Consider the following 13,476-nt stretch of genomic DNA (forward strand, 5'->3'; position numbering starts at 1 on the left):
ATTCCTCTACTAGTAAGGTGAGGTTTTAGAAATGCATTATTTTAAGATACTCAAAATAATGCTGAACATAAAATTGTAAATAAAATTGCTTCACTTTTGGTTATGTGTGCACTTCAGTGAGGTGTGGATATATATTTAATCCAGGCCTGGAGACCAGCTCATGCCTCTTACAAAAGTGTCACATTAGCAAATTTTCTCACAGATAGTATGAAACGGTTCAGAGGAAGTCAGATGAAAAGGAGAAATGGACTGTCTATTTTTAGATTTTTTTTTTTCAAGAAGAAGGTTTTCTAAACCATGCTTTGGTGAGTCGGACAGACACTCAATTTAAATGTGTTCTACATTTTCACCATGATACTATGAAAAGAAGTTGACACTGTAATCTCAATAAACATTTTTTAACCAAAACCTTTAGTTTCACATCAGCAAAGAAGAACAGATGTGAGATAGGAGGTTTTATTTTGCTATTTCTTATTTTAAATAATACTCATAATTACACTAATTTTATCTTGTTACCCAGAAACAAATAAACTTTCTAATCTGTTTACTGTGAGTTTTACTATTGTTTATTTGGAATTAAGAGGTTAATTCACATTAAACCATACCACCACAGTGTGGTGTAGCAACAAACAGACAGTGCTGTCAGTATTGTAGCTCCTCCTACTTAAGAGTTCCTCTAAATGAACCTCTTACCTTTGAGCAACAGTCTTATGATTTCTGCTTTTTGATTTCATCTCCTTCTCTGACACTATCAGCAGAGGTAATACTGAACTCATGTGTCGTTTATGTTTCTTATGGGAGTAACACAATGAATTGGATAATTAGTGCTACACTATTCTTGTCAGGTAAGACAACTTTGTGCATTTTGAATTTGTCTTTTGTTCTCTAATTATAAGTTTCTGCAAACAGTTAAAATATGATGTTAGTGTTTCTACTAGATAAGGCACAGTGACATTTTTTAATAAAAACACTATATATAGTTCTTGTGTTATTAAAAAGCAGGTACTACATATTAGAAGTGAAAAGATATCATTTAGATTTACATTTGCAATGGTCATTTCTTTATTTACATTTCATTATCTCCGAACCAAACTACCTGCTGAACTCTACAATCAGCTTAGTTTGACTATAAAAATACCTTCAATACTAAAATGTTTTGTTTTTCTGTCGTTGAAGTGTACTGAGTGAAAAAAGTATTTTTTAAATAGTCACACTGAAGAAAGTAACTTCTTCATTATTTATCAAAAACAAACAGTAGAACAGGACATGATTTCATGTGTTTATTTTACATATCTGATTGTTTTGTTCAGTGCTACTCAGAATTGGAAGCTTTTCACATAAATGTCACATCATACTTTGATTTATGTTATTCTGTCACTGCATCCACCTTTGTTAGTTTTGGCTATTGCTTATGACAGAATATAAATTCATGTGTGTGTAAAAATTTAGAAGAAATGTTAATAAAAAAAAGAACAAAAAACAAAGGCTGAGGGAAATACACTATGAGTCAAAAGTGTGGACATACCTTCTCGTTTAATGGTTTTTCTTTATATTGATGACTATTTATATTGTATATTGTACAATTGTATTGTATATTCTCACTGAAGGCATCAACACTATGAATGAACACATATGGAATTATGTGGTCAACAACAAGTGTTAAATAACTCAAAACATGTTTTATAGTTTAGATTGTTCAAAATAGCCACCCTTTGCTTTGATTACTGCTTTTCACATTCTTGGAATTCTCTCGATGAGCTTCATGAGGTCGTCACCTGAAATGGTTTTCCAACAGTCTTGAAGGAGTTCCCAGAGACGCTGAGCACTTGTTAGCCCTTCACTTCATTCTGCGGTGCATCTCATCCCAAACCATCTCAATTGGGTTTAGGTCAGGTGACTGTGGAGGCCAGGCTATCTGGCACGGCACTCTATCACTTTCCTTCTAGGTCAAATAGCCCTTACACAGCCTGGAAGTGTGTTTGAAGTCATTGTTCTGTTGAAAAATAAATGATGGTCCAACTAAACACAAACCAGATGGGATGGCATGTCGCTGCAGGATGCTGTGGTAGCCATGCTTGTTCAGTGTGCCTTCAATTTTGCATAAATCCCCAACAGTGTCACCAGTAAAGCACCTCCACACCATCACACCTCTTCCTCCATGCTTCACGGTGGAAGCCATGCATGTAGAGACAATCCGTTTGCACTCACCAAAGACAGGGGGGGTGGAACCAAAGAGCTCAAATTTGGACTCATCAGACCAAAGCACAGATTTCCACTGGTCTAATGTCCATTCCTTGTGTTTCTTGGCCCAAACAAATCTCTTCTGTTTGTTGCTTTTCCTTAGTATGACAAAAGAATTTCCCTCAGGATAAATAAAGTTATTCTTATCTTATCTTATCTTATCTTATCTTATCTTAGTCGTGGTTTCTTAGCAACTATTTGACCATAAAGGCCTGATTCGTCTCCTCTGAACAGTTGATGTAGAGATGTGCCTGCTACTGGAACTCTGTGTGGCATTTATCTGGGCTCTAATCTGAGGTGCTGTTAACTTGCGATTTCTGAGGCTGGTGACTCAGATGAATGTATCCTCAGCAGCAGAGGTGACTCATGGTCTTCCTTTCCTGGGGCGGTCCTCATGTGAGCCAATTTCATCATAGCACTTGATGGTTTTTGTGACAGCACTTGGGGACACGTTCAAAGTTTTAGAAATTTTCCAGACTGACTGACCTTCAGCTCTTAAAGTAATGATGGACTGTCGTTTCTCTTTACTTAGCTGATTGGCTCTAGCCATTATTTGTAACAGTTGTCAAATAGGGCTGTCAGCTGTGTACCAACCTAAATTCTGCACAACACAACAAGAGTTTGCAGCACTGTCAACAAATCAAAATGTAGCTACTTTCAGGAATATAAAAGACATAGAGTTCTTTATCAATTTTTTCTTTGCTGCATAATTCCATATGTCTTACTTCATGTATTTGATGTTTTCTACAGTGTGGAAAGGACTAAAATTAAACACAAACCACTGAGTGAGAAGGTGTGTCCAAACTTTTGACTGGCAGTGTATACGATTGATATGATATGTTTTTCTTTATTCCTTTTAAAGCCATGAAAAACAAGTTGAATCCGTCATGCTGATGAGGTAAATTATTAGACGACTTTATATTTCTGGAAACTAAGACATCATGAAGCTGTCATTGTTGAACAAGCAAAAGTGCTATATGATGTCACACTGACTGTTCTTAGCATGCCCCAAAAAGGAAGGCTTTGTTTTCTTAACAAAAAAATAAATAAAACAAAAAACCCCAAAACCAACAGGACAGTTTAGGTGTAGCTTTGTTTTCAACAAAGACTTCCTTATGAGTGGTTGTAGATTTTCACTATAGAATGATTATATCAGAAAATATTTAAGTTTCTACAGTGAAATTTAAATTTGAATTTCAAGGGAAAATTTGTTCTACGCCACAATGTTCAGAACTTTAAAATGTCTGGCTTTGGTGCTCTCTAGTGGTAATAAAAGAAAATATATATATAAAAAAACAAATGAACACAACTCATATACTATTTAAAGTTTCTTATATGTGATTATAATTAGAGGCCTATAGCCACATTATCATCCTTTACAGTGGCTTTAAATAAAATTACGGATGTTCATCTTTCTTTTTTAATTCCCAGTCTTAAATGCTGCACTTTGTTTCAATATTGATCCCGTGGCTTGGAGGGTCCTGAGTAACCCTGCTGCTGGTTTTGGCTACCAGGTGGTGCAAAGACAATCAGAGTAAGTCAAGACATGCATGGTTATGTTGAAAGTGGGTTTACAGCTGCATGTTGAAGATTACTGCTATTTATTTATTATCTATTTACCATCTCTGTTATGGTATATGGAAATATGGAGTTTATTTAATCATACTTGCTCTCTAGACTTACATCATTGACTGGATTTATTTTCTTAGTTTGCTTGTCAGTGCTCCACTTGAACAATATTCACAAAATGAAAGAGGGAGAATATACAGGTGCACCACATCTCCCCAAAACTGCCAAAATATACAATTTCAAGGTAGGTAACCATTGATTTCTAAATGTGCTAAAACTCTGATAGTAAGTATTTTGCCATCAAAGAAATTCTCCACAGATCCTGTCACATTCATTTGTTTAAATCACATCACAGTTACAGTAGATTTCCAAAGTGGATATCTTAGTGTGTAACGTTCAGCCTTAAAATTGAAACAAACTTTCCAACTGATAATAAAAACAAGCAAAAAAGGATAAATTTAAAATTATTAAGATTTTACTTTTGTAATTTCTTAAAGTTTTAAATGAAGTAATAGTGAAACTGAATTATGTTTCGCATTCCTTCCTGTTAAAAATGTTCCAAACAAAAACTATTGTTTATCCCAGTTTCCAGTCTAGAGACGATAATGCTTCTTGTAGTTATCATGGCAAATTGTACATTGTGGCACATTAAAATTCTCAATTTAAATGTAGTTTTCTTCCTTTCACAAAGTGTATTTTCTGAGTGTTTTAACAGATATGTAATGCTTTCAATACAGCACCAGGTTTCGCAGTCAACATGTCGCTTGGTTTGATAATGAAAAGTGATCCCACACCACAAAACACTGTGGTGAGTAACTGAACTGAAAATCGGTGAGGATCAAAATCCTCTGCCCTCTGTGTATATGTATAAATCTATATCTATATCAATCTCTCTCTCTCTCTCTCTCTTCTTTAAATAGAGTAAAAATAGACTAAAGTTACTTCAACATGTCAACAGATTCAGGAGTCGTGTAGGAATCCCCCCCCCCAATTTGTTTGATTTTATATAGAATTAATCATAGTTTAAGTAACATGGAAATATTCAGCCTGCTGTATTATGGCATCTTGGCTTTGTTTCCTCTCAGGTGTGTGGTCCAACCATTCCAAAGGACTGCAAAAGTATCACCATGTACAACGGTGTGTGCTTTCAGATGGACCGTTATAATACATTTGGACCACCCATACCTTCTTCTCCTCAAGGTGACAAAAAAATGGTGTTTGTGAAAATATCCTCTCTCTCTCCCTCTCTCTCTGTGTGTGTGTCTCTCTCTCTCTCTCTCTCACACACACACACACACACACACATTGGATATTATTTCTCCTGGTACCTAAATACATTTAGTGATCACCAAATAAATGCCCTGTAAAATGTTTGAGGCTAACACTGTAAAGAGTTTATGTTTGGCATATATGTAGTATTCATGGACCAGGTGCAAAATCCTTTTGCTTGCATGATATGAGTGTAAAAAATGTAGAAATTAACTCTTAAAAATTAAATTTATTCTGAATTCATCTCTTTAACAGAGTGCCCACCACAAGCAGACATTGCCTTTCTGTTGGATGGTTCAGGCAGTGTAGATGTTACAGATTTCCAGACAATGAAGACGTTTGTGAAAGATCTAATCAACTCATTTCTCTCAAGTGACACACAGGTGAGCAGCTGTCCCTCTGTTAGTAAAATCATGGCAAAGACATGACATTGCTACATTTTTATTTACCTCCTGTTGTGTTCAACCCCACACTTTAGTGTTCCAGTCACAATTGACTAGTCTGTTTTAACAGCTCTTAAATTAACATCAGAAACATTTTTCACCACCAAATTCAGTTCATTGGGTTTTTCAATTGGTCGTTCAGTGGGTCGCTCAGTGGTGATTCAGTAGGTCGTAAAGTGGGTCTGTCATTTAGGCTACGTCCACCCAGATAGATTTGACAACGGCGTTTTCATCTGAAAGCGCTCCACGTCCACACTATCGTTTTCAGTCGCTTTCACAGAGTCCACATTGAAATGGCCAAAAACACTTACGCTCCAGTACTGCGCATGCGTGAAACGCAAAATGACCCGCCTCGTTTCTGTCTGCCGTTTATTTACTTTCCGGCTCTTTGAAGTGTTGCAGCAAAATGTCGAGGAAAAGAGTTTTTTTAAATGGACTAACAATGAGGTGGAGTTGTTGCTACGAGTAATACAAAAGTACAAAGTTCCAAAAGCGAGTTAGAGTTAAAGAATTTGAGGAAAAGCTATCTGAAGCATGTACAGACTGATATTAATCTTTAATAGGGCTGTCAAAATTGAGAGCAAACAAAACAACTGCTGTATAATGCCCTCCGCTATCTTCGTTTAATTGGTCACTTGACTGCATCACATGGCTAAAATGTGTCATCGTTTTCAAAAAGTCTGCGTTTTCGCTGTCCACACTGCGACATGAAAGCACCATTTTCAAATGTATGCGTTTTCCAGACCGTTTTCAAAATGCTGCATCTTCCTTGAGTGAAAACGCCGTCTCAGTGTGGACGGGAGGCCAAAATGGGGAGAAAATGATGCGTTTTCAAATGAAAACGTATTAGTGTGGGTGTAGCCTTAGTCATTCACTGGGCCATTCATTGGCTCAGAGGCCAAAGGGGGTGGGGGGTGGTGGACTCCCATTTATTTTCTATGGCGGTCACTTTTGACTGGGAACACCACAGATGTAACAAAGTTGATTAAAACACTCACACTAAAACACAAAACATTCAACGAAAGAGGTGCTCAACACTTTTATATGTTTAAGTGCATAGTGTTGAGGATGTCATAAGGCCTTGAGGCAATCGGATGTAAAACACAATAGTTATTTAGTTTTTTAATTTGTAAATCAGTCAGATTTGACCCGAACATGACAGGAGGTCCCTGAGATCATGTGATCAGGGCCTACTTGTTATTCAGCATACAAGGCTGAGAGCCAAGAGAAACAGAGCTTTTGCCACTGTGACTCCCAGACTGTGGAACTCTCTTCCTCAGAGTTTAAGATCTGTGGACTCAGTGGTCTCTTTAAAAAAAAAGAAACAACTAAAAAAACATCTTTTTAGAATTGCATTTTGTAAACTTTTGTCTGTTTCTGTTTTATACTTTGTCATGCCTTTGTGAAGCACTTTGTGATCTTTTTATCTAGAAAGGTGCTATATAAATAAAATTTTACCTACTTACAGGAAGGTTAAGTATTTTTTTCTCTCTTTTTCAGTTTTCAGTTTCCCAGTTCTCTACTTCACCGCAGGTTCACTTTTACTTTAAGAAATTTTCCTCATCTAGATCAGTGGACACTGACATCGATGGAATCAGTCAGCTTAGGGAATTGACTTACACAGCTACAGCCATCAGGCATGTTGTGTAAGTAATGCAATGAAATTATTAAGCATTGCAGTTACCTCATTGTCTAAACTCGAGATGACTTTTTTTCTGTGAAACTGACGACACTAAGTACTGTTTGGACTGTGTGACTGAGGGAAGCCTTTTAGAGACACTGTACACAAACTTGTGCTTCAGAGTGTCATCTTCTGCAGAGTCAATGATATGGCCCCAACTAAGGCTAAATTTTATTATTTGCAGACTGAAATTTAAAAAACATATACTTGTATTACCTTGATTTGTAAAAAAGTTAAAAAAAAAAAAAAGTAAAACAGAATGATTCATGCTCAAATAATAATCGTGCAATTTACCTGATAGTATATAATTTACAAGATGTACTGTAAAACAACGTTTTTAAATTTTAATTTTTTTAATTTGACAGGAACAATGTTTTCACACCACAAAGAGATTCCAGACCAAATGTAAAGAAGGTCTTGATAGTAATTACTGATGGACAATCTCATGATCGGTATGATCTGGGAGGTGCAGCACAGCAAGCAGAGAGTAAAAACATTGTTCGATTTGCTATTGGGGTAAGTACTTCCATTATTTAAGCTTGCAGAATGTTGGGTTTTATACTAATAATGGGTTTTGTTCAGTTGTCAAACTACAGTCACATTATGCTGCGCTATTGGGTCCTGAGCCACCCACTAGCTACAGCTCCTGAAGCTGCTTGGCCATAGAGATCCAGTCTATGAAGCTCCTGTTGCACAGTTTTTGTCCTCTAAATGTTTCCAGTTTGGAATAATACCACTTATAGTCAGTCATGAAATATGCATGAAGGATGTTACAGTACTACATTCAAATTCAGTGAGCTCTTTAGAATGACTCACTCATTCAGAAACATTTGTAAATTTAGACTGCATGGCTAAGTTATTGATTTTTGTATGTCTGTAGTGACTGAAAACAAACTGAATTCAACATTAAGAGTTGCGGTTATATACTGGCCAAACATTTGTCTATACACCATATGCTGTTTATATAGTGCATTTACTTAAATCAAAGCCAAACTGACTGATTATGTAAACTTGAAATGAAGTTTCTTAAATAAATGAAAGAGCTGAATTATTGATGGAAACATGAGATATGTGGGTAAAACAAAAATAGCTAGTAGAGAAAAAAAGATGTAGAAAAACTATTTTACAACATGAGATAAATGTCATGGATTTGGGTTCTATTCAGTGTTAGAGAGTTGTAAATCGTATTATAAATCACATAAATCAAATAAAGTTTAATGACTGTATTGTAATAAATGGAGCAAGTCATTTTACATAGTATGAGGACTAAAACATGTTTATCAACAATCGTAGGTGGGGGACGCATTTAATCATTATGAAGCAAAACAAGAACTGCGCACCATTGCATCGTCTCCCACATACAAACACGTTTTTCAAGTGGAGAACTTCGACGCACTTGAAATAATAAGACAGAATCTGCAGGACAAAATTTTTTCCATTGAAGGTACAAACATAAATTTATTGTTACAACTTTCTTAAAGTTCCTGTAAATGTTTAAAGAATTAAAATAATTACATTGTACTGAATGCCACTTTCAGCTGTTGACTTATTCACAAGGATTTTTTTTCACATTCATTGTGATGATCTGTGTCCCTCTGGAACTGAAGCAGTGGACTTTAATTTGTTGTGTAAACTGCTACAAAAAGAAGCAACTAAAATGACTACTTGTATTAACTTTATTGTTATCTATTTATTAGAGTCGCATTTCAAATTAAATGTAGCTTTAGTGAAATGACCAGTAAATGCTCAACACTTTTATAATAAACTGGAAAAAAAAAATTGAAATAATCACTTGACGCGTAATAAAAGAATGATCCTGAAAACTGGAATTTGTTGTAGTTGTAGTGTGCCTGTCTTATACCTTTTTGATTACGTTTTTGTTACAGGATCTCAAACCAGTGGAGAGTCACTGAAAATGGAAATGTCTCAAGAGGGATTCAGTGCAGTTTATGTGCCTGAGGTAATTAAAACCACCTGAAAAGCACCAGACAGTCTAGTTATAGAAGATTCACATGGTCCTGTCTGGCAGTTTTTAAAACCTGAAGGCAAACAGACAGTTATACAGTTAAACAGAGTCCAGATTTTAAATGAAAAATAAATTGTGTATAAAATGTATTTCCTGTCTACACTGTAGGGAATTCAGATGTCTATTGTTGGTGCAAACCAGTGGAAGGGAGGCTACGTGCAATACAGAACAGGAGGCCAGAAGGTGAAAATATATGAGGACGTGTCTTTGGAGCCTGACAGTTATCTTGGTAATATTATTACAGCTTTAACAATCTAACTCATACACACGTGATCATGTATATACAGCTCTGCTGTAATTCATTCACACAAACACATTGATGTGTGTTTGAATCCCGCTGAGTGTTTCGTCCGCTCGTCTTCGTTCGTCCTTCGGTTTTAATCTTTAGTAGAAGTCTATATGCAAACTTTCAATTTATTAAAGAATATATAGCACAGTTTAATCAACCATTTGATGTGATAGCAATATCAGACACTTGGATAAACACTGGAAAAGAAGAGGATTTTGAGATAGAGGGATATGAATTCATCCACTTAGAAAGGACTAATAAAAAAGGAGGTGGGGTGGCACTCTATGTTGATAAAAATTTAAGGTTTGAAAAAATGAGAAGAATGACGAGGGTGGTTGATGGAGTGATGGAATGTATAACAGTGGAAATAAATATGAAAAAACAGAAAAATATGATTGTCAGTTGCATATATAGAACAACAGGGTCAAAGATTGAGACTTTTAAGGACATTATGGAGGACTTATATACAAATCTGAATCAGAAAAGAATGTTTATTTGTGGAGACTTTAATATTGATTTATTGAACCCAAATCATAATAAGAGTATTGAAGAATTTATTGATTCAATGTATTGTATGGGATTATTTCCCCTGATAACAAGACCAACGAGAATAACCACTCATGGTGCAACTCTATTAGATAATATTTTTACAAATGCAATGGAAGAAAATATAAAAGGGGGGATATTGATAAATGATATAAGTGACCACTTACCAGTTTTTGTAACTTATGACTGTTGTTATAAAGTTCATAGAAATGAATGTAAGACGATATATAGAAGAATTAGAACAGAAAAGACAATACAGTGTCTCAAAAATGAGTTAATAAAACAAGATTGGACTATTGTATATAAACACAAGGATGTCAATGAAGCCTATGAGGCATTCTTAAGCATATTCATGGCCTTATTAGAGAAAAACAGCCTACTCATTGAAGTCAACAGGAAAGATAAGTATGCAGGAAGACCATGGATGACGAAGGGACTGCAAAATGCCTGTAAAAAAAAGAACACCTTATATAGAGAATTCATTAAAAAGAGAACTATAGAATCTGAAAAGAAATATAAAAAGTATAAAAATAAATTAACTAACATAATGAGAACTTGTAAAAAACAATACTTCATCAAAAAGTTAGAAGATAATAAAGATAGCATGGAAGGGATATGAAAGGTATTAAATAGTAAATGGACCAAGGACTAATGACTACCCTGGGTATTTTATGGAAGGGACAAATACTATTAGTATAATGAATGAAGTAGTAAATGGATTCAATGAATTTTTTGTAAATATAGGGCCAAAACTGGGTGCGGAAATAAAGGTTGATATGATAGAAAGGGAGACTGGAGGAAACATTGAAAGTTCAATGTTTTTAAGAGCAGTGGAAGAGAAGGAGATATATGATGTTGTCAGTGGACTTAAGAACAAAACGAGTACTGACTGTCATGATATTGATATGGTAACAGTAAAGGGAGTAATTGGTGGTATTGTAAAACCGCTACAATATATTTTTAATTTGTCTTTCAAGGAAGGGGTTTTTCCACAAAAAATGAAAGTTGCAAAAATTATTCCCATTTATAAATCAGGTGAAAAGCATTGTTTTACAAATTATAGACCAGTGTCGGTACTTTCCCAGTTTTCTAAGATACCGGAAAAACTATTTATAAAAAGATTTGATAGCTTTGTGGATAAACATGAATTGTTGGCGAATAGCCAATATGGGTTTAGAAATAATAGATCAACAGTTTTGGCATTAATGGATTTAATGGAAGAAATAACAGAATGTATGGATAACAAGAAATATGCACTTGGAGTCTTTCTAGATCTAAAAAAAGCATTTGATACTGTTGACCATGAAATTCTAATAATCAAACTAGAAAAATATGGGTTTAGGGGTGTGGTATTGGATTGGATAAAAAGCTATGTGATGAATCGACAGCAATATGTACAAATAAATAAGTTTAAATCTAAATTGATGGATATTGAATGTGGAGTACCTCAAGGATCAGTATTGGGTCTGAAAATGTTTATTATGTATATAAATGATATTTGTAAAGTATTGAAGACACTAAAGTTTGTAATTTTTGCAGATGATACCAATATACTTTGTTCAGGTGTGGAATTTCAACAGGTTTTGGAGGTGATCACACAGGAGTTAAAGATATTAAAGAAGTGGTTTGATAGAAACAAATTGTCCTTAAATTTAAATAAAACAAAATTTATGTTATTCGGAAAGTATAAGAAAAACATTAACATTGAAATTTGTGTTGATAATGTATATCGAGAAAGGGTTAATACCATAAAATTTCTTGGGGTGATCATTGATCATAAGGCCTGTTGGAAATCACACATCACTTATGTGAGGGGAAAGTTAGCTCGGGGCATTGCTGTCTTGGGGAAAGTAAAACAATTTCTGGATAGGAAAACATTATATATGTTATATTGTGCTTTACTATTACCATACATGAGTTATTGTGTAGAGGTTTGGGGAAATACATATGAAAGTAATATACAGACTATAATCGTAATGCAGAAAAGGGCTATTAGACTAATAAATCAGGAGGGGTATAGGGCTCACACAAACGCACTCTTTATTAAGACGCAAGCTATGAAATTCCAGGATCTGGTGAAGTTTAAAACAGTGCAAATAATATATAAGGCAAGGAAAGGGATGCTCCCAATTTAAATAAGTAAATGGTTCTTAGGAAGAGAAGGGAGGTATAATTTTAGAGGGAAGTGGAATTTAAAATTACAAAGAGTAAGAACAACATTGAAAAGGATGTCTATTTCAATAGCGGGAGTTAAATTCTGGAATGAGTTAAAAGAAGAAATAAAGGTCAGTAGTGATATAAACCAGTTTAAAATAAAACTCCAAAAAGAAATTTTAAATAAGTATAAGAATGAAGAAAATGCAATTAACCCAAGACAGCAGTCAAAGTGATGTTTATTTTTTCCTCAAATTAGCAAATCTAAATATAGTTTTAGTTGAACATGAGAAAATATTTTTTTGTGATGTTATGTAAACCTGAGAGGGTAGGGCTAAATAAGTATATACTTCTGCCTACTCCTTTTCAAACAACTGCATGGAAAGATTTTATGAAATATTGGTGAATGTATATGTTTGAAATAAAAATGAACTGAACTGAACTGAACTGAACTGATGAGTTTGCAAAACAGACATGATTAAAAAGCAGGAGTCTTAATATGTCTTCTCCTTTTGACTTCCTAAATTCTAGGTTACTCCATGGCAATTGCTAAATCCTGGCGTGGCTCTCTGACAGTTGTTGGTGCTCCAAGATATAAACACAGAGGAGTTGTGGTTGCTGTTAACAGACAAAACTTCCACAACCAAAAGATTGAGTCCTTTTCATCACAGGTATGTGTTTACAGCAATACAGACCTGAATTACATTATAATTTAGATAGATTTTTTTTTTCTCAAATAAAACAATAATAATGTGTTTCTTTTTTAAAGTATCAGACTGGTGAATATTTCGGGGCAGAGGTGTGTACCATGGACATAAATAATGATGCCATCACTGATCTAATCTTCATATCTGCCCCAATGTACATGGAGCCTGATAGAGAGGGAAGAGTTTATGTTTGCAGATTAACTGGTTTGGTAAATCAAAGTTTTATCTACTGCAATTAAATGAATCCATTTATTTGTCAAATTTTTATTGAGCAGAAAATTTTCACTCTCCTGTTTTCAGTTTGTGGAGTGTAATTTTGATGATCCATTAATACTAAGAGGACATGCAGCTGTCAAAGGAAGGTTCGGCTCTTCTCTTGCTGTACTGCCTGATCTAAACTCAGATGGATTCAGGGATTTGGCAGTTGGAGCACCTTTGGAGAATAATGGTGAAGGCAGCATCTACATATTCCACAGTGGAGGAGGAAGAATCAGTCCTACTTACTCACAGGTACACAACATCAAAGAACTCACAAAGATGTCTTAACTCAT

At 34.9% G+C, this 13,476-nt stretch overlaps 1 protein-coding gene across 1 annotated transcript in view; it reads left to right on the plus strand.

The window, feature by feature from the left end:
• The first annotated feature begins 725 nt into the window (after positions 1–725).
• LOC116327637 (integrin alpha-M-like) overlaps positions 726–13,476 on the plus strand; it is a 45,017-nt gene continuing 32,266 nt past the window's right edge. Inside the window, exons 1-14 of the mRNA XM_039616596.1 lie at positions 726–845; positions 3,673–3,775; positions 3,951–4,054; positions 4,548–4,618; positions 4,896–5,010; positions 5,335–5,462; positions 7,023–7,168; positions 7,569–7,719; positions 8,497–8,647; positions 9,090–9,163; positions 9,338–9,458; positions 12,750–12,889; positions 12,988–13,134; positions 13,226–13,435. Coding sequence (XP_039472530.1) covers positions 809–845; positions 3,673–3,775; positions 3,951–4,054; positions 4,548–4,618; positions 4,896–5,010; positions 5,335–5,462; positions 7,023–7,168; positions 7,569–7,719; positions 8,497–8,647; positions 9,090–9,163; positions 9,338–9,458; positions 12,750–12,889; positions 12,988–13,134; positions 13,226–13,435 — 1,698 coding nt within the window. The 5' untranslated portion in view covers positions 726–808. The remainder of the gene's footprint in view (positions 846–3,672; positions 3,776–3,950; positions 4,055–4,547; positions 4,619–4,895; positions 5,011–5,334; positions 5,463–7,022; positions 7,169–7,568; positions 7,720–8,496; positions 8,648–9,089; positions 9,164–9,337; positions 9,459–12,749; positions 12,890–12,987; positions 13,135–13,225; positions 13,436–13,476) is intronic.

The sequence above is a fragment of the Oreochromis aureus genome, linkage group 8 (genome assembly GCF_013358895.1).
Source record: "Oreochromis aureus strain Israel breed Guangdong linkage group 8, ZZ_aureus, whole genome shotgun sequence".
Classification (NCBI taxonomy): Eukaryota; Metazoa; Chordata; class Actinopteri; order Cichliformes; family Cichlidae; genus Oreochromis; species Oreochromis aureus.